Source organism: Molothrus ater, chromosome 11, assembly GCF_012460135.2.
Source record: "Molothrus ater isolate BHLD 08-10-18 breed brown headed cowbird chromosome 11, BPBGC_Mater_1.1, whole genome shotgun sequence".
Lineage (NCBI taxonomy): Eukaryota > Metazoa > Chordata > Aves > Passeriformes > Icteridae > Molothrus > Molothrus ater.
Window position 1 is genome coordinate 14,060,212 of NC_050488.2, and position 27,438 is coordinate 14,087,649.

At 45.6% G+C, this 27,438-nt stretch overlaps 1 protein-coding gene across 8 annotated transcripts in view; it reads right to left on the reverse strand.

Moving 5' to 3' along the window:
• Positions 1–27,438, reverse strand: part of CADPS (calcium dependent secretion activator) — a 204,182-nt gene that overhangs the window by 145,083 nt on the left and 31,661 nt on the right. For 6 of the 8 annotated variants that reach the window (XM_054515999.1, XM_054515998.1, XM_054516002.1 and 3 more), the window contains exons 1-2: positions 18,809–18,912; positions 14,420–14,752 (exon numbers count right to left, since the gene is read on the reverse strand). In XM_054515999.1, the coding sequence (XP_054371974.1) occupies positions 14,420–14,722 (303 nt within the window). In that variant the 5' untranslated portion in view covers positions 14,723–14,752; positions 18,809–18,912. Of the gene's footprint in view, positions 1–14,419; positions 14,753–18,808; positions 18,913–27,008; positions 27,025–27,438 lie in introns of those variants that run through there. The other 2 variants (XM_036390827.1, XM_036390824.2) reach the window with 1 other exon arrangement.

Consider the following 27,438-nt stretch of genomic DNA (forward strand, 5'->3'; position numbering starts at 1 on the left):
CCAGTGTATTCTTCAGGTGAGAGAAAGACTGTCACAACCTTTGCCCAGCTCTCCCAACCCTGACTATCAGTGGCAGCCAAGAGTGACTGCTTTGATCCTAGTTTTACTGCTCCTGTACACGGACAGTTAAACATTGCTCAATACATCTGCAAACAAATTACTTGGACCATTCCCCAGGTGAGTCAAACTTTTAGTTCTTCCTTATCCCTTCACATAACTCTCAGGACCCTGTCCAACACATTTTTCTAGTTCAGATTCCAGACTGGGATACAGGAGAGGTTTTTTTGCTGCCCTATAGAAAGACAAGAGTTTCTCACAATGTTTCCTGGGGTACCTTCACACATGCCAAAGGCTTGGCACCATGGCTGGACACCTCAGCACACCCACTGAGGCTGTGGCTGCATCCTGTTTTCCTTGCCCACCAATGTCCTGAGAATCCTTAGCTGATGCCCACAAGGCATCAATCAGACACAAGCTTTGAAAACCTTTCACAACTCTGTCACCACTTTCTCAGGTACCTTGTTACCTTACTGCAAAGTCTGACTCTTGTTTTAACACTATTTATGACAGCTTGTACTTCCTCATTGCTTGTTTTACCTTTAAGTCCTCTCCAGGGCCTCTTTTGAAGCAGAAAAAAAAAAGACAGAAAAAAGGGGAATTGTGGATGAAAAAAAAAGGAGCTGGTTTCCTCTAAATTTTGGTAGAGGTTCTCTTGAAGGTTACAGGCTTGCATCCTGAGAAAAGCAAGGGCATCACAGCGGTTTCAAACTGCTAGGAAGGTGGGGCTGGCCCCATATCCAGTTCAGCTGTGTCCACACACTGTCCCCAGGGTTTTCTAGAGCATCCCAGAGCAGCTGAAAGCTCTCCACATAGGTCCCTGCCACCAGACCAGAGTGCTGAGTTTTGCTTCATCTTAAGGCAGGAATCACTGCAGCCTGCAGCAGACAGCTGATGACACTTTCAAAAGGAAATGCTCCTGCTCCAAGCTGAACTCTGGTTTGCTTGGTGAATTTTTCTGAGACCATCCCTTGCTGTTATTTGCTGTCAGCTGCCCTTCCCTTCTCCAGGGCTCACACTGGCATGGGCAAATTCATGTCCAGCAGAGTTTACAGTTACATCCAATTTCATGCTATCAATGAGTATTTACTCCTTTTTCAGCAGAATTTTATATGACCCGTTTTTCTTTTCCTCTGCTCCCCAGCACCCTGGCACACTTCTTCCCAGCAGCCTCTGCACAGGGAGAGTTTTGTTATTAAAGATTCTTATGAACTCTTTGTCTTTGAACAGGAGAGATTTACTTTTGGCTGATAACTTGCATCAAGTAAATTCAGGCAAGAGTGGAAAGGTTCTCTTCTGCTGTGGCATGCTGGTATGGCAGGATGCCTCAGGGACACAGATGTGCCTCCTGTCCTGCCCTTGCACACTGCACTGCCCTTCCCTCCATCATCCCCTGCTCTATTGCTACCCCAACTGCAGACGAGACAAAATATAATGTAGAGATACCAGGGGGAGTTCCTGGCTGGCGGTGGTTCACATGGTGCTTCACATGGTGGTGATAACCACTGATCTGCTTAAACAAAATTTATTTTGATTGTCATTCTCCAGAAAACCACTCTTATTTTGAAACACATCAGGTTTTTCCAAGATCACTAATGACAAAGCTCAGATCAGGCTCATACTCTGATGTTACAATGCCAGCATTTCTACTCATATATTTAGGATTAAATAGATATTATTTTTTCCATTGATTATGCTTTTTTTTTTAAATCCATACAATGGATGAAACTGCAACTGGCATTATGATAAGCAAGTGTAATGATCCAAATGATCTCATTGAACATATATTTGGCTATTTTAATTGACAGAAATAAAACTTCTACTGCCTGCCAGACATCCTCAGCTGTTTTGCAGTTGCCACACATAAAGCCAGAACAAAATGGCCAATCAATGACCCTGAATAATTGCCTTTGTTGACTGTTAATAAAGGGATCAGGAGTTACACAGCTGGGCAAAGGGCTGCACGTGAAAGGAGCAGAGTCACCTCCAGGCACTGAGCAGGCAGGGCTGGGGGAGCAGCAGGGCTGCAGCTGGTACCCCTGGGGAGAAGAGCAGCTCATCAATGAGCCAAACCAGTGCCAAAACTCTGCTGGTACCCCTGGGGAGAAGAGCAGCTCATCAATGAGCCAAACCAGTGCCAAAACTCTGCTGGTACCCCTGGGGAGAAGAGCAGCTCATCAATGAGCCAAACCAGTGCCAAAACTCTGCTGGTACCCCTGGGGAGAAGAGCAGCTCATCAATGACCCACACCAGTAGCAAAACCCATGTCCAGTTTTCTCCTGCTTTGCCAGGACCATGCTGTCAGCAGGGACTTCCCAGAGGAAAGCTGTGGGACCAGCCCCAAAGAAAGCCATGTTCCTCATCTCAAATACTGCAGATGCTCATGGGGAACAGACCCCTTTCCAAATACTACTGCTGCACACCCATGAGGGGCCACTGTAACAGGAAGTACACCTGATACAAGCCAGTATTTAAAAGTGAATTGCTCTTTATTAATCTAACTGGCATTATCCCCTCTAACTTCATTCCCCTCAAGCAGACCAAAACCACGCTTCTCTTGTCTGACCTGACCATCACTCTCCCACACAAAGTTATTTTGGAATCATTTTGACAGTGGCAGCCACAGCTCCTTCAGCTAATTTACACTCAACTGATACCTAACCATCTGAGCACAACTATTTCCAGCCAAAGTCCACTGTTACAAAGAAAAAAGTGCAAATAAAGAAAAAATGTATAAGCAGAAAGGTCAATGGAGAGCAGAGTTAGAAGGTCAATGAAAATGACTACTTGATATTTTACATTTTTCTTAGAAATAATAGAATGGTTTGGCTTGAAAGGGAACATACAGACCATCTTTTTCCAACTCTTTCTGCCATTGGGAGGAACACCTTCCACTAGACCAGATTGCCCTAAGCCCCATTCAACCTGGCCTTGAAAACTTTAGTAATCTGAAGTTTTGCCCTGAGCAAAACTCTGGGCAACTTGTGCCAGTGTGTCACCATCCTCACATTAAGAAAATTCTTCCTAATACCTAATCTAATCTCTTTTACTTTAAAATTGCCCCCTCTTGTCTTATCACTATCTGCCTGTATTGACAGTAAGAATTTGGATATGCATGGGAAGGGAATAAGACTTCAAGCTATGAGGGGATGGTGAGTACTGTGATGAGGAACACCCTGCATCAGAAATAAAGAGCACTGGGTTTTAATGTGATTTTAAAATACAAAATAAAATGCTACACTTGGCGAATCCCATTCTCATCAGACCTAACAGGCATCATGGGGCTTAATAAAATTATTGTGTCAATAATTTCTCCATGGACAACATCTCTGTTTCGCAGCTCTTTTGTCAGCCCTGGTCTCAGCTCCACACACGGGTGCACGAGACTCCTGGCACTGGCAGCCCAACACATGCCTGCAGCTCATTCCACCAATGTTGCACAACATCAGCTCTCCAACAAACTGGCAGAAATATCAGCATATAAATGACTGGTGTTGAGAAGAAATATGAGACCATTTAATTACTCTGCTATTAGAATTTTATAATTTAAAACACCCAAAAGGCTCTCTCCCTGTCAAGTTTGGACTTAACTAGGTCATGAAATAAGATAGTTATATTTAGCAAAACTCTCCACAGAAGACAACAACTCGTGGTCCTCAGCCTGGGAAAAAGAGAACTCATCACTGATGCTCCTTCTGCTAAGGAGTAAAGCCTTACACTCCCTCCAGCATCTCACTGCAATTTGTGTTATCTTCCAAGAGCTCCCACCTTTGTTGGCGACTTAATATTTTGATTCTGATTTCTGATACCTGAAGCAAAATACCATCAATGTAGACTTTGCCCAGTTTCCTTTCCTGTGGACTAAGGATAACTGGAGATGTGCAGTTTTGGTGCTGCTGCCAATACAGCTGCACACACAGGCAGCAGTCAGGCAAGATGCAGAAATGAGCTGCACCCATGGGAATGAGCAGGAAATGAACCAAAACTCAACAGGCTGTTGGGCAAAGTCAGGGTGCCTGACCTGTGGCCACTGTCTGTCACTGTGCCTGCTTCCTCCCCAGCACCTTCTGAACTGCAAACATCATTCCCAACGCTGCACATTCAGAAGAGGACAGAAAAATTATGCATTTGTTCTTTGTTCTCATTTATTGTGGGAAATGCCTGTAATTTTAGCTGTCTCCTCCTGTGCACGTCTGAGGAATGCTTAAGGCTCAAGCCTGAACACACAAGCAGGCAAGCCTGGTCCCACCAATGCCCACAGGGTACTGGAACCTGGCTGTGGCTGGGGCACAGGAGGGTTCAGACTCCAACCTCCACCCCACTCTGTGCTCTCCTGGGCCACCAGCACTCAGGGCTGGCATACAGAGCTCTTGGAAACTCCACTCACTTCCCTGTCACAGCTACCAATGCTTCCACAAAGACTTCATGACAAATAATATTGTGCTATCACCTCCCCATCTTCTTACTGTTCTCTGTCAGAGACAAAAGAACTGGATCAAAGGCTGGCTACAACGCTTGAAAAACACATGCACAGATCACTGCTGTTAGGAAACATCACTACTTGCCTGCATTATACAACAAAATCTGTGCTATGGAGGCCAACACAGTTTTTACATGATAAAGGCTACTATAGGCCTTTTAAATACATGAGAAATTGTATTTGAATTTGTGTTGCATCCAATTCCCTATTGAACTTGCACTCTAATTTCTCACAAACATGAGTAGAATCAGATGTTCCAGAAAAAATGTAGTGTATTGAATATGAAAACTCAGCACTGAAATTGAGGTAAGGAGCAGGTTATGTAAGTTAGGAATATTGAGGCTGAGCCTTTGAAATGCATGAAATCTACTTTGTTGATCATTTCCCAATTTATAGTCAGCTCAGTGGGAACAAATATGTGCCTACTTTGATATCCTTTTGAAGAAAATTCTTGGCATCTCATTTCTGCTAAGAAATATACCTATTCTCTTTTTAATTTGGTACTTTTTAGATGAAAACTGGAAGATTAACCCAGCTGTATTTTATATTCATGAAGTACTTTCTATGGCCTGATCCATTAGACTCCCAAAGTTTCTTCTGAATTAAAATTACACTATCACATGCCAAGCTGTGACATGAAGCATTTTTCAAATTGCATGGAACACTGGTGGCCTGAACAATGAAATGTAAGGAGTGAAGGAAAGGAATGGTGAATATTTTTTTTTCTTTTTTTTAAATAACTCCCTTTTCTGGAAAGCTGAACACAATATGGACTGCAAAGAAGCAGCCTTGAGGAAATCACATCTTACAGAAATAAGATTAGAGAAAACCTAGTAAAATATTAATGTAGAACTTTCAAAATATTCCCTTAGTGGATGATGTATGTCAGAAGAATGATCTCTCTATATAACATGATAAAAAGAAAACCAAAAGAATAGTGTGTAACCTTAGGCTAGCACAGCTCAGTGGGAACCAGCCCAGGCTCTCTGACAAGACATTGCTGAAATGAAGTCCCTGCAGCTCTGGCACAAGCCAGCATGACCACATATAACCCCCACCATGTGCAAGCAGGACTGTATCTTTCCATTTTGCTCCTGTGATAGGCATTAAAAGTTCCCCAGGAAGGTAATCACTGATAAAATACATGAGCAAGGATTGAAGTGCTGCAAAGCATTGAGATTTTCATGTGGAATTCAAATTAGATTTAAAGACCTACGTGCAAAATTAAATTCTAGCGGCTCCATTGTATTTCCAGTTAAAAGGAAGAGGAAGAGAAGAGAGGCATTAACATAGTGCAGGGTCATGCACCAGTTATGTCTTATTAAGTATTCCAGCCTTCCTTAAGATAAGCATCACATATGGGTTCTTTTGCAGCTAGCAGTTCCTTGCTTAAAGAGAGAGAGGTCTGGATAACACCCCTTCTGTCTCCCAAGGCCTCCTGGGCTGATTGACAGGAACATGTACTGCAGGGAACAAATGCTGCTCAGAGAAAAAAGGAGATTACGTTCTCCAAAAGGGGCCAGTGGGGGCATTTCTTTGTCATGTCTTCTGCTCATCATCTCTGGTTGAGGGAAAGACAAACAGGAGGAGTGACATTTTCCTTTCCTAACAAGACACAGTCCACAATGTTTCTCCACGTTGAGAAACTGGTTTTAATGTACAGTGGCTTGCACTGAATTCAAAGTTAGGGAAGCAAGAGAGATTGCTTGAAATAAAGGCAGCATTTTGAGAGCCAAGTCCCACCTCTGGAAACCTAGGAACCAGACCCCATGGAAGCCAACTCAGAAACTGAACTCTGGCCCATCAGGTTCATTTTATGTTGGTTCCTTTTTTTGTTTTTTAGGGGAAAGATTAGCAATAAACATTTAATTTTTATGCAGCACATTTAGCTATCACTCCCTCCCCCCTGTAATGGACACCCTTTGGCTTGGCTTCTCCTCAGGCAGACCCAGCAGGTGTTCTGAGGCTGGATACCCTGCACAGTGGCAACATACTCCATGGGATCATTGGATTTTTCACTGCAAAGTGTTTTTTCCTAAATCAGCAACTTCTTGTCCACTTTTTTTTGCTCCCCTATTTTTCAGTCTCCCCTCTGCCAAAACCAATACAGGTAACACCTCTGGAGTCTGTACTTTGTGCCACCCCAAATCTCCTCTCCACCGAAATGGTTTCAAGCTGTAATTTCTCAATGTTGTCACACTTAGTGATGCTCAAGGACTCTCCCATTTCTCAAGCTTTTGCAAAACCTTCCCCACCCCTTCAGCATCTCCCTGGACAACTGTGCCAGGAAGGGTCCATCTTCCCAGCCCTCCCTGTGCTCAGAGGTGGAAGCAGACAGGCACTTGCAGAGGCAGCAGACACCAGAACAGCTCTCCCAGTTGGTATCTCAGGATCAAAGTGCTTCCCTTCCCAGAGACCTCTGCTGCAAATGGCAGCAGATCAACATGTCAGCTAGTTCAATCCTTCAGACTTTCACCAGTCTCTCCTACCTAGAGCCAGGAATTCACAACTCAACTTCCTCTTTTCAGAACGCAAGGTCATGGTAGGGAAACAAAATTGTGTTAATAAATATTGATTTGAAATGATGCTCCTGATCTAGGGGAAAAAACCCAAACATCTGGCTAAGCAGCAGAAAAGTCATGCCAACAACTATATTTTCAATGAAAGAAAAGAAACAGCAGTCCAACAGCATAAAACAGGATAAAAGGGCTAAGGTAGGCTGGAAAAGTCAAGTCATTGATATGATGTTTTATAAGATAACCATGGTTATTTTTTATGCATTCTCTTGCAGCATGAATGCAGATGATGAAAAGTACTCATGGGCCAATTGAAACAAAAATAAATTAAAGAGATATCTTGATGGTAATTTAAGCCTTAAACTGCAAAAATTAATCAGTCCACACAGACAACAAAGAGCTTCAGCTGATGCTGCACTACAAAACACCTTGTTAATTAGATGAAGGTAAAAAGGGGTTTTATCATTTCAAAAAGGATGAACATCTTGAAAATCACCCTGATTTTAGCCCTAATGTACCTGCAGGGATCCATGATGCTGAAGTAGGAGTTGTCCACATGGCCTCTGGATAAAGTACAACTGTTTCTCACTTAATTTCTCATTAAACTGGTGGAAAGGCAGAGGAAGGGGGTCCTGGCATGCTGCAGCCCTTTGTGCAGCCCAAGGAGGGGTCACTCCTGGGCTGTATGCATGATTCTGCTCCACTGCTGCTTCTTGAGAATGTTTGGCATGGTCTTCCATGAGACAAGCTCTCTTGGTGGCTCTTAACCTTGCTGGCAGGTGGTGTCACCCCTTACAGCAAGGCAGGGGAGCAGACTGAAGTGGCAACAGGAAACGGTGAGGGTGCCCAGTTGTGACAAATCACAGAATATGAAAAGAAGGCTTCAGCTCAGAGGAGTCCTCGTGGACTTCTGCAGCACATAATGAATTAAACCCATCTCTAGAACCCCTAGGAAGAGGGGCTCCCAGCAGCCAAGATGTTTTGCTTGGTAGCAGAGAGCTGAAATAAGAGGCTGCCCCTCCACCCCAGAACCTGTCTAGATGCTGAAACCATTTTCTGTCCCCTAAATAATACACCATGACAAGCCACTGCTTGTTTTGGTGGAACAAGTGACACTTGTCTAGGCTGTGGAGAGGCACCCCACCCCTAAACCCAGAGGGAAGGCTGACAGGAGGTAGGGTGGGAAGGATTCATTGCAGAAGAGTTCTTCAGGCTAATAAACATCTCTGGTTAGTGTTAGAAGGAAACAACAGAATTCTCTGCAAGTCTTCACTATTGTTGCATGACATTATAATTTCTCTGCTAGATGTATGCTCTTTGGATGCACACTTTGGTTTCTGTAAAGGGACTGAAAACCAGAAATCTATAGAAGGGCCAGAACTGGAAGTTCCTAGTACACGAAAACACATCCCCAACTGGCAGCTAACAGGGTTAAAACACCCTCTGATTAAATGAAAGCATCTTTAATTAGTTTAATTGACCATGCCTCAGCCAAGACCATCTGCTCAGCAGCATTTGCCTGCTCTTTGCAGGAGCGATTGATCAGCCATAGCTGGAGAATACAGCATTAGGCTACATCAGATTTATTTTGTTTAATAGAAGAGCTAATTTGCTTTAAATTTAATTACAGGGGCCAAGATTGCTCTCTAAGTCCATAACAGCACATAACATAAGCTGATCCTACAGCTAATGGGTGCACATGTAGGTCCCCACGTGTCTGTGCATATCAGACACTGGATGATGACAGCTGGGGTCCCACCCTGGCAGAGAGTGGTCTCTGCATTGTCATCCCCAAAAGGCAGCAGCACTGTGGCACACTGCTGTCCTGGCAGGGCCACCCTGCTCACTGCCCTGTCATGTCCCTCCAACTGGCTGAGGTCTCACTGGATGCTGGAGCTAACAGATGTCCCATCTCAACCACCCCTCTTGCTCCAAATTACAGATAGCAAACGATGCATCCCACATAGGGTCACTGTTCCTGCACCAACAGGGACAATCATGGCACCTCTCTGTGGCTCCTGGGTGACCTCCATCAGCAAACCCCTCCCAAAGGATGTACCTGGCAACTGAGGGTCCAGCAGAGCCAGACACCGCCCTCACCCCTGACATTGCACTGTCCCTCCACATGCCAACATCATTCTTCAAAACATTACAGGCTGAGCTGATGGAAAAGGGCAGCTGCCTCTCCTCCCCAAAGGACCACGTGAGTATCTAGGATGTGTTGTTAGGACAGGAAGATTTCATTCACTTCCCAGAGCTTTTCCTTTTTCAATTTCCCACTGGGCACTAAACCACGGCAGGCTCTGGGAGCTGCTCGGCCCTGACAGGAAGCTGCAGCTGCTGCAGGAGTAATTACAACCCTGCAGAAGGCTCCAGGCTGCCATTTCTGTTTCCATGGAAATAAATACAGAATTACTGAAAACAGACCATGATGCTTTATGGGGTTTGAGGCTTTTTATCATCTCTAAACCACTTTAACCCATTTTTATTAGTCGTGGTTTTGTTTTAAGTGGGAGGGAGAAGGCGGGGTGGGGATGATGCTTACAGAGTGAAAATAGGTGGAGCAATCAAAAGGAGTTTTAAACAGTGAAAGAGGGGGAAAAAGCCACAGGGTAAGGCTGATGCCCTGGGGATTTTCAAGGGGGAGAGCAGTGCTGGCCAAAGCTGCTGGTTGTCCATGGCACATGCATCCAGCCTTGGAGAGAGGAGCCCATGGAGGCTCATTGGTTCTCACCATCCCCAGGCCAGGCTGTTTGTAGGGGGCTCTGGGGTCCAAGCAAACCTCCCACCCTTTCAAAGGGGTCATTACAGCCAGAGTTAGTGCTTAAATGCTCAGAACTGCAGATACATATTTCATAGACATTGAGCTTCAAGATGAAGCTAGAATAAAAGGAAATTGCTTTGTGTTCCTTAAATAGGGAGTAGAAGGGAGGAGGGATCTGATCCTAAACCCCTGAGGCCCTGAACTGAAGGGACAGGGATGTGCACAGACAGATAACTCCATGCTGTGCACAACAAACCTGGACTCATTGTTCATTGCAAGGCATGGCCGGGAATTCCTCATCACAACAACCCAAATGAAATACTTGGTCTGGGGAGGATACACACAAATCAAACATTTATTCTGAGGTGACCTTAGCCTTCATCTCACTGTCACAGTGCCTCACATGAGTTTCTGCTCCTACTTGGGCAGCAGTTTCCAAGTACCTCTGCAGCTTCTCTGCAAACAGAACGGATTTAGGAAATATTTTTCAGGAGATGTGTCCAACTTTGAGCTAAGTCAGCAAAGTCAGCTCATGCCACGTGTTTGGCACGCACTGGGTACAGCATGGCCGTGTGACCGTGTGCCAGGCACATGATTGACACATGCTGGGCATGTGATGGGCACGTGAGGGGCTCAACACACCAGAGCAAGTGAAGAAACCAAGTTGGGTAGAACCACACGAACTGCAGAGATGAGAGGGGCAGAAGTCAAGACAGCACCTCAGCAAATCATTTCTAATACTGACTTGAGCTAAAATCAAACACTTGAGTTAGTTCATTTTGGCAGGGGAACTTTCTGCTATGTGAGAAATGTCAGCCTTTGGACATAGTGTCCTAATTCAGCTGCGAAAATAAATGTCAAAACAGTGAATTCTAGTTTTAAGCCAGCTCCATTTGAGAAAATTTGGGTTGAAATGTTTCCTAGTTAAAATCACAGGGCCCCAAAACTTATGAAACAACTCCAATTGCACTGGTGAGATGTCTTTATGCCTTTACATGAAATAGCCAGACAGCAATGACACCTGGTGTGTGTTGCAGCCCACCCACACATGCACACTTCTCTGATGTTTTGCCTTCTACATGGATGGACAGAAATAGATGCTGAAAAACCACGACCATGTATTAGCATCACTCAGCAGGTCAGATATGCCTATATTTAGTTATTTGCTTTCAAATCTTACATCTAAGGGAACTATGCTTAGGACAGGTTATTCTGCCACAGTATATGGGACACTTCAGGCTTGGGAATGCAGAGAAAGTCTAACTGTGAATCCTGAGAGTTCAGGCAGTTCTGCAGGGAGAGCCCACTCTTCCTCTGAAGCAGGAGGATGGACTTGCACAGCTCATCACAGGCAGATCTGAACATCTGCTCCTGCTGCAGGATTAACTGAACAGCACTGTACCAGCTCTGACTCTTCTCACTGTAGCTAAAAATGACTCCCAAATACAGCTTGAGACAGAAAAGTAAATCACTGCCCTACGGCTAGGAAAGAACAAGACAGGGAGAACACCACAGCCTGATTTCAGAGATGCTCTGAATTCAGCCCTCATGAAGGTCAGCATGAAATAGAGTACCCTAGGAAATGCCAACTGCAGCAAGAACCCAAGTTTGGAATTGCCCAACACGTACAGGAAACAGCTCCTCTAGTACTCTTCCACAGCCACAAGTTAATTACAAAGCAGAAGAGTTAAATTTAAGTCTTGCCAACAGGTTCTGGACCAGAAAGACCAGACTGAAACACATTTCTCCCTCCATCACACCTCTCACACAGCAGAGGAGCTTGCTGCTGGAGCCAGAGATGCTCAATTCCAATGCTGACTCCAGTGGAGCAGAAACACTGAGCCACGTGGCATGTGTTATGCAAAGAGTGCAAGACTCGTGTATTATTTAAAATGTTCTAGTCAGAGTTTGTGCTTAACAACACTGTAATCTTCACAACTATGCTGCTACAACACCACTTCCCATCTTTGTTTCCTAAAAGCCTTTCCAACTGCATTAATACCTTGCTATCAATAACTGCTATCTCAGATCCTGCTAAATCACTGCTATCACATTAAGAATACATTTATCTCATGCCCCCTGGGGCTACTGTATTAAAAAAAATCTCTTTAGAAATCATCCTCCTTCTGCACAAACAAAATATTATCTCAGAAGTGAATGGAAATGCACTCCCAGTGATGCAATCATTATGCAATTAGTGTGATGAAACAGGAGGCTGCATAGAGAAAAGCATCTACTTTCAGATCACAGAGGTACCAGCAGTGTTTGGGGCTCTCAGCACCAAACAGAAGACAACTAGGAGGACAACTAGGCAAAGACACCCTTTGCCACCTCTTGCCTCCTTGCACAGCCTCTGGGCAATTTCAGCCTGCACACCAAGGCAAGGGAGAGCACAGACCAGCCAGCCCCTCCATAAAATACAATGGGCTTTGCTTTTCTAATCACAGGTGACTGACTGATAAACTGCATGAACAGCACAGTGCTGCCACTCTGGAGAGAGTGATAGCATTCAGACAGCCTGCCAGGGAAGTGGCTGCTTTTTTCAATTCCTCCCAAGCATGGCAGACAAGCACAGGTCAAAAAAAGTGTAGCTTATACCATACCAAATTACCACTGAGAGGCTCATAACTACCCCCAACAGACTGGTTGCAAGCAGTGGATGAGTCCCTGCAGAAAGAGTAATGGTGAACAGCAATTTTTGTGCTTCATGGCAAGAGAGAAGTACAAAGCATCTGCTGCTGGCCAGAGAGCTCCGAAGACCCTGCTGGTATAGCCTGGATGACATGACCACAGGTAGCATCCAAAAGAGGGTTCTCAGAGCAAAGCCTGTGGTTTCCCTGGCTGCTCTGCAGAGGGAGCAGCAGTGACCCGTTCCCCAAGGGGCAGGGTCCCACCCCACAGGACCAGGGCACTTTAACCACTGCCACTGCATCCCAGGAAAACACCCAGTGCTGCTCAATGACTGCTGACCTTGCAGCTTTCTGATGAATCCATTGCACAAAGGGCTTTCCCTTCTGCAAAGCTAATCCTCACTATCCAGGTATTAAAAACAGAGTAACTTCCATGCTAATTCCAGCTGTCATCAGAAATTATGTCTTCCTGTAAAAGCTTAAATTACAGGTTTACTCCCTCCAAGTATTAGAAAAGACACAGAATTAAATCCTCCAGGATTAAAAACCAGAACTCATGCAGGAAAAAGACTGCGTGATGCAACAGGGCAATTTGCAGGGAGCAGCTTCTGGGTTCATGGTGTCAGCCAGAAAGATTCTAATGAGCAGAGATCACAAAGCAGGGCAGCTGTGATCAAACACTGTTTTCTGCCTCAGTGGGAAGCACAAAGCAGGAGGGATCACACACACGCTCACGCAAGGCCACCCTGGTCCTTAGCAAAGCACAGGTCAGACAGACACAGGGCTGGAGTTGCTTTGAGTCAAAAAATAAACCAAAACACAGCAGAACTGACTCAGTTCTTGACACATCACTGAAAACATTATGGTTTTGATTTTAAAGAATTCTTCCAACAGAGGATGGAGACGCAAAATCTGTGTAAACAAAATTTATGAGGGCCACTGCAGTTTTTGCTATGAAGACATATTACTCAGGGACATTTATTATCCTCTCCCCACTCTGTCATTAAGGTTTGAGATGAAGAACAAATGCAAGATAACTAAGGCTCTTTACAGGGGTAAAAACAGATCAAACATAATTCTCTGTGTATTAAAAAAAATTGGAAATGTCTAGACAGAAGACAGACAGAATTGGTCTCAAATGTATTCATTTCAGTAAGAAGCTGAAGCCTTGTATTACAGGGAAAAGACTGTGGTCTGCTCCTCCTCCAAAAACTTTCCACACCTTACTCTCTCTGTGACTCTGGCATCCTTTATCCCACTGTGATATTTATATCCAATAGCAGGGGACTGTAATCTGGGTCACCAGCAGTCTGGATAGCCACTGACAGCCCTCAGCAAGAGCTCTGGAAACACAAGCAGCACTGCAGAGTCCTGGCTATGAAACTCTGCAGCACTGGCCCTTCTGGGGTAGAAAGAGATGAATGGGAAAGGTTTTCAAATGCAAGCAGAGCTACCCTGAGTTCATGGGGCTTTGGGATGCTCTTTCCTTCCACCACAGGCAAGCAGGGATCACAGACCCCCTCTACTTAGGAAGAACCTGTGTAGCCTCACTGGGCAAGTCTGCATAAGCCACCCACCCCAGGCACTCCTGGGATCCAACTGCTGATATCACAGGCTGTAAGAACCTCTGTCATCAGACTGGTGATGTGACACATGAAGGGCAAACAAGCCACAGGCAAACAGCCCACTTAACCACCCCAGAGCCCTGCTCACTCAGATACAGAGCTGAGGAATAAAATTTCCCCATCTCAGCAATCCTATGGAATTGAGCAAGAAGATGAGCAAGAGAAGGAGGCCCACTTGGATAGCCAGAACAACATTGGCAGTGTAGAAGTCCCACCATAAACCAGCCCCCACTTTCTTGGTAGAAGTTCTCTCCAAAAGAGTCTGGTCAGACAAGTTTCAAGTTCATAATGCAGTATCTCTGACTGGCAAGCCTTCCCCGAAATACCCTCTTCCAATCCCACCTTACCTGACATGCATTGTACAGAAGCTGATGCTCAAACTTCTTGATCCCCAAAATGTTCTGGAACATCTCATAGAGCTGCTCCTTGCTGAGGATGAGCTCTGAGGCAGCACTCGCCGTCATCCTGGCCTGTTGCTTGCGGGGATCCTCCTCCCCACGGTAAATAGCATCAAACTTTGCCATCCAGGAGCTCAGGACTGTCTCCTTGCTGAGGCCATCGATCTCTGGCAGGCTGCGCACTCTCTTCTCGATGTGCTTCTTGAAGACCTCCCGGGAGTCGTTTGCCGAGCAGCCCCCGCTCTGCACCATCCTGGCAACGCGGTCGCTCTTCAGGAACACCTGCAAAGAAAAGGGGGGTTTCAAATGGTTGCAGTTGAAAAAAATCCCCTTAAGTACCACAAAAGGAGGTTTCGCTGCTGGGGAGCTGCTTATTGACCACCAGGACATTCTCCAACTCTTCACTCTACTGCCACATGTTGTCAGAGGTTTCGGCTGAACTTTGGGAAGCGTAATGAAATCAGGTGAAGCTTCTGCTTTACCTCCACTACAATGAAATATTTTGAGGCAATCAGGACTCGATGTGATGTTATGGCCACACCTCACCAGATACATAAATCCCCTTTGGGAAAACAGGATTTAATTTTGTTCCATCTGATGTTTCAATAGGGAAGTTTTTGCACAACTACATTCACCTAACCAAGTTCTGCCCTGTTAGAGGGAGCAGAGTCATCTTACTGAAGCCAACAGCACTGCACTGGATTTATTCTGGTAGCCAGGCCCCTGGGAAACCTCTGCAAGGACCAGGTTTACAGCCAAATTCTACTATACCAGAGGAGATCTTTGCTGTCTGCTCTGCTGACACAGGAATGGGAAGTGCAAGGTGGTTCAGCATGGCTTGAACCTTTGCAGAGATGCAGGGCACTGACAGCAGGAGAAAAGGAGGGAGAAGACATTTCATAAAGATGTTCTTCCCACTGCAAGAGCAGCAAAAGGGTCAAAACATGACAGACTCCCACAGACCACAGATGTCCTGAGAGCAACACAGAGCTGAAGAGTTAGAGTCAGAGGGATTTTGGGTTGGCTCTCCTCTCCCAAGCCCTGAACACAGAAGAGCAAACAATATCCAGTAAGAAAAGTGCTGGTTTATTAATAATGCTGAGAACTGATGAATACAGCAGCTTGGGAAGAAGCTGTGCCCTCATAGGGGAGTATCTGTCAGCTCTCAATAATTAAAGAGCTAGAGGATGACCTAAGGACATGATAGATTTATTTTTTATATACCATTCAGCAACACAGTACTCCATGTTCCCAGATGCTTGATGGCACAGGCATCTCTTGGCAGTAGTAGTGGGTTTTGTCCGAGGACCAGATCAGAAATGATGCTGAGGAAGAGCTGAGACCTTTCCTTCCAATATCACCATGGGAGCTCTCACTCCCTGCAGACAAGACAGGCAGAATGCCACCAGCAACCTCCTCAGTCCATGCTGAAACAACAGCAGCATGTGCTTCATTTCCTTGTGGAGATTAAATATGAGTGATAGTGCCCCAGGTGTGTGCAAGTAATGGGTGAGAGCTATCAAGAGCCAAGCTCCTGATGCAGCCAAGGCAATTATCAGCACACTGACTGCAGGAAATGGTGAGAGGTCACAGGGACCAGCCCCCCTGGGCTCCCATGTCCCCTCATCCATGCCAGGTGCCCAGGCCTGAACCTGTGTGACAGTGCTAATGACTTCCCATACCTACCAGGGCTGTTGTTATCAATGATCCTCACCTCCAGCATCCTGAGCAGTGGGATCTGGCTCCCCATATTCCCTCAGCCCTGATTTTTTCCTGCCTGGGTGTGGAGCAGCAGCCAGCAGAGGAAAGGAAGGCTGCACTGGCAGGGAGGCAGGCACAGGGGAGCACCAGTCAGACACAAAGCAGCAGAAATCATGAAATGGGAAGATTTTAAAAAAGGAAGACAATGTGTTCTGTCCTGTTTTCTGTAGAAAACACCAGGTGAATTGCCTGGCTGTAGGACAGCTTAGTAGGGTTGCCAGGAGCCAAGTATTGCCTAGAACAACATCCTAGCATGGGGGCACACAGCAAATCTTGCAGAAGAAGGGACCTGACCTCCAGGAGCTGGGTCAGGCATCTCCTGCCACACCCACAGATGAGCCCACCATGCCACTGTGTCCCTGTCTGCCCACAGCAGAGTGGAAATGGGGCTAATGAAGCACTTCTATCACATGCACTGAAGTGACTGCTGCAAAATGTGCTGGTGACAGACAAAGCTTTACTCATTAGAAGTCAAAGGAGCTGAGAAAAGCTCCCCTGCAGTGTGTTGGAGTATGCTGGGCCTGTCTGTGCACACGGGTCTGCAGCATTCCTGCAGGCACAGCACTGCTTTGCAGAGCAGCAGCAGATCACTCAATCCTTTAATTTGATAGCAGCCTGTGAACTAGCCTAAGACTGACAACCACATGCTTACCCTGACAGCCAGAATTAACAGCAAAATGTGGCCATGCAAACACATTCAGGGCAACAGCAAATGCATTTCTGACCTACAATGTCACCCTTATCTTTTTTTCTCTGCAAAAAAACAATCATTCCCAGGTAATGAACTTATCCTGCACCATTAGTAAGTGGACCTTTTAGAAACATCAGCCATGTCCTGCACAGAGATTACCAGTTTCAGCTGTGTGTTTTCCAAGCCATTTTGCAGATTTATAAATCAGTCAATGTTGATTTCTAGATAGCACCCAGCAGAAGGACAGTTGATTGAATAAAACTGAGATTTGCAGGAGCTGAGATAAGCAGGATGTGCTGTGATTTGCACAATGGATCAACCAAGGGGGGCACATCGCTGCAGAGAACACTGCTCAGGCACTGAGGCTTTCTGTGGCAAGGCTTTGCCTTGTGCCACTGCAGCAGGTGCCCAGAAGAGCCACAGAGGCAAGCTTCAGCTGCACAGAAGCTGAAAGCACACAGCCATCAATTAAAGGAGAACAACAGATAAAAAGAATAAAAAGAAAGTTGTGCTAAAGGACACAGAGTGATGCATTACACTTTATGTGGCCTGTTTTAAGCAGGACAGAGCCAGTGGAGGGTCCACTTGAGAACATGGGCTTGTGTACATCTAGTGCTAATCTACTGCTCTTTTTCAGTTTGATAACTTGGAGCATTTATACAGCACAGGACTTCTGGAGCTGACACCACTCAGCCAGACCAGCAGTGAAACAGGGGTGTATTTTGCCTGGTTTTAAGCAGTTTCATTTTCCTGCCCAATAATCTTATCTGAACAGATTATGCTGCTCTTGCATCCTAAAACATGGCTCACTCCATCTTGAAAACTTTCTTTGAGAGCACATGTTCAGTGAAGCTGTGATGATCCCTTGGCAATTTCTTTTCTGATAAAAGATGTAAATGACTCTTGGCTTCCTTCCTGTACAGAGAATGATGTAGCAGGAACTACTAGACTGGTTCAACTGAGTTAATCCAGAGATAATTTGTGCCTTCCTTACACAGAAGCAGCTGCTGTCGTATCCTATAGAGTTACAATTCTCTTCAGTTTTAGTATCTGATTTTTGTCCCCTCTTAGATTGCACTTCTAGAGAAATATTTTATGTAGGCAATTCAAAATATTCACCTTTTATGACAGAATAGCTCTAGGGAGAAAGAGAAGTGGTTTGCAGAAAGGCTAGCAAAAAAATAAACAACACTCCTCATAGAAATGACAAGCACCAATTTCCTTCAAAACCAGAAATTCTTTCCTTCTAAGCAGAGATAGAAAAGGCAGCATTATGGGCTGCATACAAAGAGGTGCAAAAAGACAGATATGTATAATTATTCTTTTGCACAATTATGAACAATGTTTCATGTTCTCTGGTATCATCTAGTTTTGTAGATGCACATCCTCCTCACTCCCCCTTTGCTTTGCAGCACTTGTCAGGCCAAAGAGAAAAGACAAGACTCATGCTGAAAACCCCAAAGTCAGTTGGACACAATGCAAAAGCTTCTGCAAGAACTGAATGTGCTGCCCAGATTTCTCTTGGTATTTTTCACATGGAGCACATGACATTGATTTACTGGTTTTGCCATCTTCTCTGTTTTAGAATGCACTGCTCAAAAGTATCATAAAATTATTTTTCAGCTCAAAGGAAAGGCAGTCTTCCCCATCATCAAGCTATAAGGAAACACCATGGCATAGGGGATGCTATGGTTGTTCCATGACTTACATGCAAACCCTGAACCTCCCAAACATTGTGATGTACCAGACATCAGACAGAAGCCACTTTGCACTTGCCTTTGCTTCATACTGTGATAATGGACAAACCATTAATTCAGAATTCAAGCCCATCTGTGAATAGGGACGAGGACAGGGATTCATAAGAGCATTGCATTGCCTCTCCTTACCTCATAGTAGCTCTGGACAGCATTTATAAATGCTTCATCTGCAACAATCTGGGTTTCTCCATTGAGAAAGGCCTGGAAACGATCTTTGATTGTCTGAGCTGCTGCTTACTTATCTGTAAAACATGCCAAAAGAAGAAAATTTGTCAAAAAAGGTTTATGTACAAGGGGAAAAGCACAGTAATTGATCTGCAGTATCTTATTGGGGTGTTTATAACATGCATTTAGGCATCACAAGCACCTGAATTCACCCTAAGCATCATTTCTAAACAACTCTGCCACCACAAAATGCCCACAAGACTTTTACTACTTCAGGTATACTCAATTCAAAAGCAAGCTGCTGTGTGAGTGCTTGGAAAAATCTGTTTTGGTGCAACCCTTTCCCACTCAGCCTCTCCTCCCCTTTAGAAGCTGAGATTTCAAACCAAATGGAAAGCCTTGTAAGCTAGCAGTTGGTTTTTGTTTGGTTTTTGTTTTTCTCCTTGCTCATTTTGTTCATTTATTTTGGCTTTTCACATACAAAACATCAGTCAAAACCAGCGGTGAAAGGATTTAGTGTTGAAATCCTATGAGAGCAAACCTGTTCTCCTTTTCCTAGCAAGGACTTTCTCTGCTGTCTCTTTGCTGCTCAAAACACTTCCTGTCCATCACACAGCTGGTATAACTTACAAGACAATTCTAATTCTGTCACAGTGACATCTATAGAAAGTTTACAAGGTTTATTCCAGCCTTGTAAGATAACATGCCATTATTTTTCCAATTTATCTGTCAGTCTAAAACCAGACATAGCTAAAAACCCACCTCTTCAGCTTACAATGCAGACAAAGTCACAGCAGGCACAGAAGTAATGTATCAGCAATGCCAGCCTAACATCTAAAATGTAGACAAAACTCATGCTGAAAAACTGCAGGGATTGAAAAGCAGCTGGGGGCTTGTTTACCATGGGGTTACCTCACATTCAAGGATAAGAATTAATTTTGACAGAAGGAAGCAAACAATATGTGTATATTGCAACTTCAAAGTTAAAGGGCAAGAAGAGCAGTAAGAATTAGGACAGGTATTTATTGGTGACCAAAAAGTCTAGAAAAGTGTCTTTTTTCTTCATTTGTATGCCAGTGGAAGAAACTATTCCATTAGAATGGAAAAGAATGATAAAATTAATGGTTCTAAGTGTCTAAATGGCTTTGAATAAAGTATAAAAAAACTGCAGAGATTCAAACAACTACAGCATAATGACACCTGGTAAACACCACTAGTGATAAAAAGCAGGAGAGGGACCACTTGGAAAATGCAGGGATAAATATCACTGGAGCTACAATCATGATGTGCTGTGTGGGGTGTTTGGGGACTGCAGTAGTGAACATCATGAACACTGGTAATTAATGCCTCAACACCACGCTGAGGGGGGTTAGTGAGCAATAGCAATTTGATATGATAATCTGAGATTATCCTACTGCTAATGGAGAAGTGTTCATCAAAGTGACAAAGTGACACTTGCTGTGCTCTGCTTTAGAAAACATGGAACAGCCTTCACCACCTTATGGGTGCTGCAAAGGTGGGTCACTCCCACCCCCAAAACACCAGCCCAGACTTCACAGGGTCTGACACGTGCAACAAAGCTCAGCATCACAGGGCTGCAGTAAGGACCATCCCTAACCTGACCCACCTCAGCCTTGAGGCATGAACCCAGAGGAAAAGCACTGCCAAAAGCCTATAGCTTTTAGGATGGCAGACTCTTAGGATCAAAAATTAGATCCTGTATGCCATGTCAGGCACCTAAACCCCTTTGGAGTGTTTGCCAACAGCACCCTAGGCCCTTGGGCAACACGCACAACAAGCTCCACACCTATCTGAGCTGATGGAATTGAAAACTGGGTCAATGATAAGAGCAGCCAGAGACAATGCAGTGATCGAAGACACCTGTGAGAAGGTGCTAGATCTGTTTTTATTAATCATTTAATTATCTTGAAGAAGCGAAAGGCAAGATGTTAATTAAATGTATTGACAGTTTTGTATTAGCAAGCATTGTGAATGTCAGAAAGAAATTACAGGGCAACAGATGCTTAAAAAAAACAAGGAAAGAAACAGAAAAACTACAGGTACCCTTGAAATCAGGGTGCTTAGGCACACAGAAAGACATACTAAGAGTACAGCTACTCTAAGCCAAGAGGCTTTTCATTTGGGATTTTAACAACATGCGTGGCATATTTATTACATCTTTGTGTTCAGGTTATTTCTTAGGGCAACCTCTAAAAGTCTTGCTTGTTCAATTCCTGTAATGCCATCTAGCAGCAGTATTCTATCCTCCTTCCTCAGAACTGAATGGGCTACCTTCAGAAGGAATGATGCTCCTTGAAATTCCTAGAAATTCCCAGTACGCAGCTCACACGCAAGCTCCTGGGGGCTGTGGAAATGAATCATCAGATTTGTCTCTATGAGAGTGTCAGTTGCCTCCTCCTCAGCCAAGCTGCATGCCAGCTTTTTCCCCATCCAGGGAAAAGGAGATCCTGTCTGATCACACCTGGCTGCAGCACAGTCCAGTCCTCAGCTCACAGGGCCCCCAGTCTGACACCCCTGCCAGACCAGGAGTCAGCACTGGGCATTGATGCATGGCTGTGCCACTGTTAGGGATGTTATCAAGGAGGCAGTCAATCTGAGACACAATTGAACTGTTTTCATATTAAACTCAGCTTCTGCAGCACAGCAGCAAACACCTGGTGCAGAAAGCCACACCACAAGGGAGGGAGCAGAGGAAACCAGACCTGGAGGTCAACCAAATGTGCCCAACACGATTTACCTCCTATTTTATGCCTCTTTCCTTCCCCATCAGGCCCCACAGGCATTGCTGCCAAATCCCAGAAGCACTTCTGGGGCAGCTGGGAGGCTGCACCTCCCAGCAAAGGCTGGAGCAAGGCAGGGGGGCAGTGTCAGCACCAGAATCACTCTCCAGAGCCTTGAGGCAGTGCCAAGTGATGCCACTAACTCAGCCACAGGCTTAAAAGAGCACGTGCCCTGAACACTCAACTGGAAGCTTAAGTGCTTTAAAGGCAGGGGTGTTATTTTATCTCCTGTAATTAGAGGCACCAGTGATAAGCTAGAAATCCACATAAAGCAAGCAACAGCTTCTGCAGATCCAGAAAGGCCACTCAGTTACCTTCCATAGGGTGCTCACAAATAGCAGAGAACAGCAGAATTATTTCCACTTGGAAGGACATCAGTACAACATCACAGCCTTCACACCAGCTGTGGCAGGAGGTGAAACCCTGTTAGGCTGCAAGCCCAGCAGGGGTGTGGATGTTGGGGGCACAGCCTTGCTGTCTCCCATGCCAACAAATCCAAGTGCCATCACACAGGAGAGGTGTGATGTTTATTCTGTTTATTCTGTGAGAGGTTTATTCTGTTTACCTTCCCTCACTTCTCCAAACCTCTCTGATGTCCCCTACAACTGCTTCCCACATGTGAGCAGTTAAAAAACAAATAGTCATTCTGCATTCCAGAGGGATCACAGAACACAGCACTCTGGACCCAAGAGGACTCTCCCAAGTTAATACTGTGATGTGCTTATGCAGCAGAGTGTTTCCCAGACCTTTACCTGTCTGGGAGACAGTTAAGGTCTGGGAAGTTGCTGGCATATTAAAAACTGTAATCAACTGAGGAGTGAACTCCTGGCACGGTGACCAGGCACAGCACCCATGGAGCTTTTGGCCTGGCATCCCTTGTGGATTGCATGGCTTTTTATAAGAAGCTTGACAGATGCCTTTTCCGTAACAGATAACATTCTGGGAAGAGCTCACCAGTGACTAGACATGGGACCACATGATTCCTACCTTCTTGGTCTAATTTGTTAAGAAAAACCACATGCCCAGCACAATGTAGGGACCTCACAAGCTGACCAAAGACCCAGCAGCCACAAGCAAATCACAGAGGCAACCAAATGAATTTACTTGATGCAGATCCCAGCACACAGCACATCAGCATCTTTGGGACAAACATTCACCAGCAGCTTTCTTGCTGTGTTATTTTTGCACATACTCAGTCTGACTCAGAGCCAAGTGCAAACGTGAATGCAGGGAGCCATGGCACCTTCTCCAAAGTGTTCCAGCCAGTGAACAGCTGGCACCATCTCTGCACAGCATCCCCAGCCTCCTTCACCTACACCAGAGAAGCACAAGCACTGCAAAGAGGAGCTGTTTGCCACAGAAAACTTCCCTGAACAAAGTTATACACAGCAATGTGCCTCACTAAGCCATCCTCTCTCCAGAATGCTTTGCTGAGTCTGAGCATGCAGGAATAAGTACAGCACCAAAATGGATCCAGGGAGACTGTAGCATCTCCAGCCTTGCAAATTTCCACAGCCTGACTGCATGAAAATTTTCTGGTTTGGGAAGGAGCCTGGCTTTGAACAGGGAAATCAGGCCAGGGACTTCTAGAACTCTCCTGCAACCTACATTATGCTACAGCTACCATAACCAACAGAAAATTTGGAAGGAAGGGCCATCCTAGATTGCAGATTGCTGAATCTGTCAGTAAGTAGCAAGCTGCAGCATAGCACATTCACATCTGTACAGATACTCAAACCTGCTAATAAAGCCTGTCCATCAATGTGAGCTGCTGAAATCAATCAGATTTGGGCTCTGTGAAGGATGTTTCCAAGTGAAAGGCACCCTATGGTTGAGAAGTGACCTCCTTCACTACCACATGTGAACACCTCTGATCAAGGACTGAATGTTTCAGTGCACTGATGCCCCACAGTGCCCTTGCACACTGCACATCCCACTGAGGGGGTCTTTCCTGTAGGCAGGACATGAGAGTGCATCACAGCACTGCACACGCATCCCTAGTTCAGCCCATCAGCATCACCCCTGTCCCAGAGGAATCATTTCAGCTGAGGATTGCAGGTAATTCCCAAGGGAAGGACTGCAGGTAATTCCCAGGGGAAGCACTTCTGCCTCTTGGCCAGAAAGCCCAGCAGCAGACAACCATGAGCAGCACTGAGCTCTTCCTTCTTAGGGCACCTGCTGCTCAGGGACCGCTGCAGGGAAAGAAGGAGGAATATTTAACTGCTCACTGTGCTGTTGCTCTGGGTTTGGTTTTGTAACATGCAATAAATATTTCATTACTCCTCAGCACCAGGTGATTTAGGAAAAATCTAAACCAACCAAATGAGCATCTCTCATCATTGCTGCTTTCACAGCCAGGAAACCAGTTACAACACCAACAATGTGGGAAGGAAAGTGTGGGGAGGAGGCCAGAGCAGCCAAGCACTGGCCTCAGGAGAGAGGCCAGAGACCCAGCAATGGGCATGAGACTAGAACAAAAAAAAAATCAGGTTATTTTGCACTAGGAAAACGTGCACTGATGGTTGTCCCTCTGCTGATGCTGATTTCCCTGCTACAAGAGAGGGCCACAGGTGGGGTGACTCACAGCCCAGCATTTGGGGTTTTAATTGCAAACTCTCCTGAGCAGATGTGGCTGCTCTGCAAACAGCTGAACACTGCTGGCTTTTCACTGCTCACATACACAACCAGTATTAATTGGCAGTCTCAGGAAACTGTTCCCAGCCACCTAACAGTGCCTTTTCTGGTTGTTTCAGAGAAATTTAGTACTTTTTACAGAAAGAGCTTCTTGTGCTTTGGTTCCTGATAGCCACCATGCATCCTTCCAGGGATACCCTCACAGTCTGACCATATGCAGATCACTGTGCACATACCCACTGCCTTCCTGCTGCCTGTGCAATTCCCTCTTTGTGGGTGTTTGATTTGTTGCCTCTCCCTTGGTCCAATGCTTTACAGACCCTGATGAATCCACACTGGCCACCCACTCTCCAGCCACAGTCATCCTTTATGAGTGGCAAACAAGAAAAAGTCATGGTCCTGGCAAGCCACCCCAGCGTCACCTACTCCTCTCTCAGAAGAGGTGTCCAGCTGATTTGTTGCAGAGAAAATCACTGCACCACGAGCATGGCTGGGTTTACACATGTGGGCAATGGAGAGCACACACGACTCCTGCCTGGAGCAGGCCATGCACTGTCTGCTCAGCCCACCTGTGATGCTGGGGATGGGTCAGAGCAATGGGGATCCTCTGGGAGAAACACTCCTACATGCTCACCTCCCTGTGCTCAGAGATCAGGCTCGGTTTGAGCACAAACAATGCAAACAGCTCCTGGGTCCTTACACAGCAGCACAGCACTGATTTGGAGGTCAGATACTGAACCAGCCTCTCACTCGAGCAGCCCAAGAACACAAGAACAGGATTTCCTGACCTAAGGGTAAATACCTGCTTCAGCAATATGACCAAAGGGGACAGAAAACCCACTAAAGCAGCCTGCAGAGGAAGAAAGCCCCTTCCTCTGCCCAGCCACAGAGCTACCACCAGCCATGCCTCCCCACAGCACCAGCTCCAATCCCTGCCAGGACCTCTCACTACCTCTGTTATTACGAGCAAACTCCAGCAGCCTTGCAGCACAAGCAGTGAGTGTTAAATGATTTTGGCACTTGCTGGAACATTTCTCCTGTAAAGAGGCTCAAGAATTGCTGCAAAAGTATGGGAAAGCAGAACATCAATCCCTTTGGTTAAGCCAGCTGCAGACACAGAGGCTCTAGATCAAGCAGTGCAGATCTCCTCTTTCCACTGTCCCAGACTACACCCAGTAGCAGATTTATTGGAGAGACAAAGCACAGGCTCTGAGTTGCTCTCTGAAATACATGGATGTGTTTTTTTATCCTCTCAAACCCTGAGTATATTTCTTTTCTATGATTCACTCTGCCAGCTAGGCACACTTTGACATACATGAAAGACCTAAAATGCTATTATGGCTGCTCCTACTTTCTGAAATGCTGGGGTGCACAATGCTAAAAAAGGAAAGCAAACCCAGGATTTGGGACTGGGCCTTGCCATGATGACTTTCCCCTTGTGCTTTCCAAGCTACACTTTCAACCTGCCACCACAGGTGCAAGCCTAGATGCAGGTACATCAAAAGATACCTTGCCACAACCTGCTTCACTTGCTATCTTTGTACCAAGGGTACATCCAACATTCACATACCACCCTTGCATCTGTCCCCCCTTGCATCTCTCCCCTGCAAAGGGTCCCCTTTTCCATTAACATCACAGAATTGTTTGGGTTGGAAGGGACCTCAAAGATCATTCAGTTCCACCCCCTGTGTCATGGGCAGGCACCCCTCCCACTAGACCAGGTGGCTCAGCTGTGAGTCCAATCAGGAAATTCTGCTCCTGTCTGCAAGTTTCTTTCTCCTGTGTGTCTCCTCCTGGCAGGTCCCTCCTCTGCAGCTGATGTGCTGGCAAGTAACCCCAAGATGGAGCCACCTGACAAGAGCACAGAAAACTCGGAACTTTTTCCACCTTTGATCTTATTTTACCTAAGCAAGCCATTAGCAGAGTGAGTTTGTGACAGATCCAACAAAGTAAGCTAGCCCTGCTGGGTATCTTTCTGCATATGATCAAACAGATACAGGCCCCTATTTTTTTCCTGCTAATAAAAATATGACTTTGATCTTAGAAGAATAGAGAAGCCAGCACAAAACAGAAGCAAGAAATAGCAATGATGAAATACTAGGCCAGTGACTGAGGATGGGCTGAGGGGTGATTTCTGCTCTGAGGAACCTCCCTGGTGACTTCTGCTGTGCCGGGAACCTTGCCTGGTGAGGTCTGCTGGGTAAAACACATCATTGTGATGTGGCAGCTTTCAGCAGAACGCCCAGCGTCATGCTGCCTGTGGTAAAAGTGCAGCTGCTCTGTTAATAAAACAGAAAAAACAAACCCATAAAAATACTAGCAGAAATACAGCTAGGAAATAAATCCAGGAGACAGATAGAATAGAGGCTGTGTAGAATGGGCAGAGGGACAAGAAAAGCTCCCCAACACTGGACGCCCCTTTGGGTGCCCAAAAGTCCCTTTACTCCCAGGCTGCAGCTGGATTATCTCCTCCTTCTCCTCTCTCTGGCTCTAATATCTTTCTAATTCCCTCCCAGTCCCTGTCTGATTAACTTCAAGCCCTGAGGGCCACTAACAGAACCACTTCCACAGCCTGCTCCAGCAAACCCCACTAGCAAGGGCCTGGCCAGAGGGGCACTCTGAGACATTGTTTGCTCTGACTGCTGTAGGAACTCTCTGGAAATGCAGCAGACATGGCTTGGCCTTGCCCTTTCACTCCACTAGTGCAGTACATGTGATACATACAGTGCATTGCTGCTCTGAGACCTCAAAAAATGCTTAATCCATGAAAAAGGATTGAGGGAAGATCTTCCTTCTCCTCTGGAGTGTCACAGGCAGTCTTGGAAAGTAAAATTTTCACTCCTTTTTTTCTGTTGGATGGAAAACAACACATGGTCTATGGAAGCCTGTGAGTGTTAATGCGACACAGCTTCTGAGACATTACCTCCCATCCTGTCATGTCTCAAGACCTTGGTGTGCTGCAGTGGAGGAGGGAGGTGGGAAGCTGGAGAACATCACAGGTCCTTCTCCATGAGACACCCATGTCCAGACCCTTGGAAAAGTCAGGAGCAGGCTGGGCTATGATCCTACTAGAATTTATATTTATTTCAGAATATTCTGAGGACAAGTTCCAGAACTTCAATGTTCAGAGCCTGATGGAAAGGAAGTAAAAAAGACAGT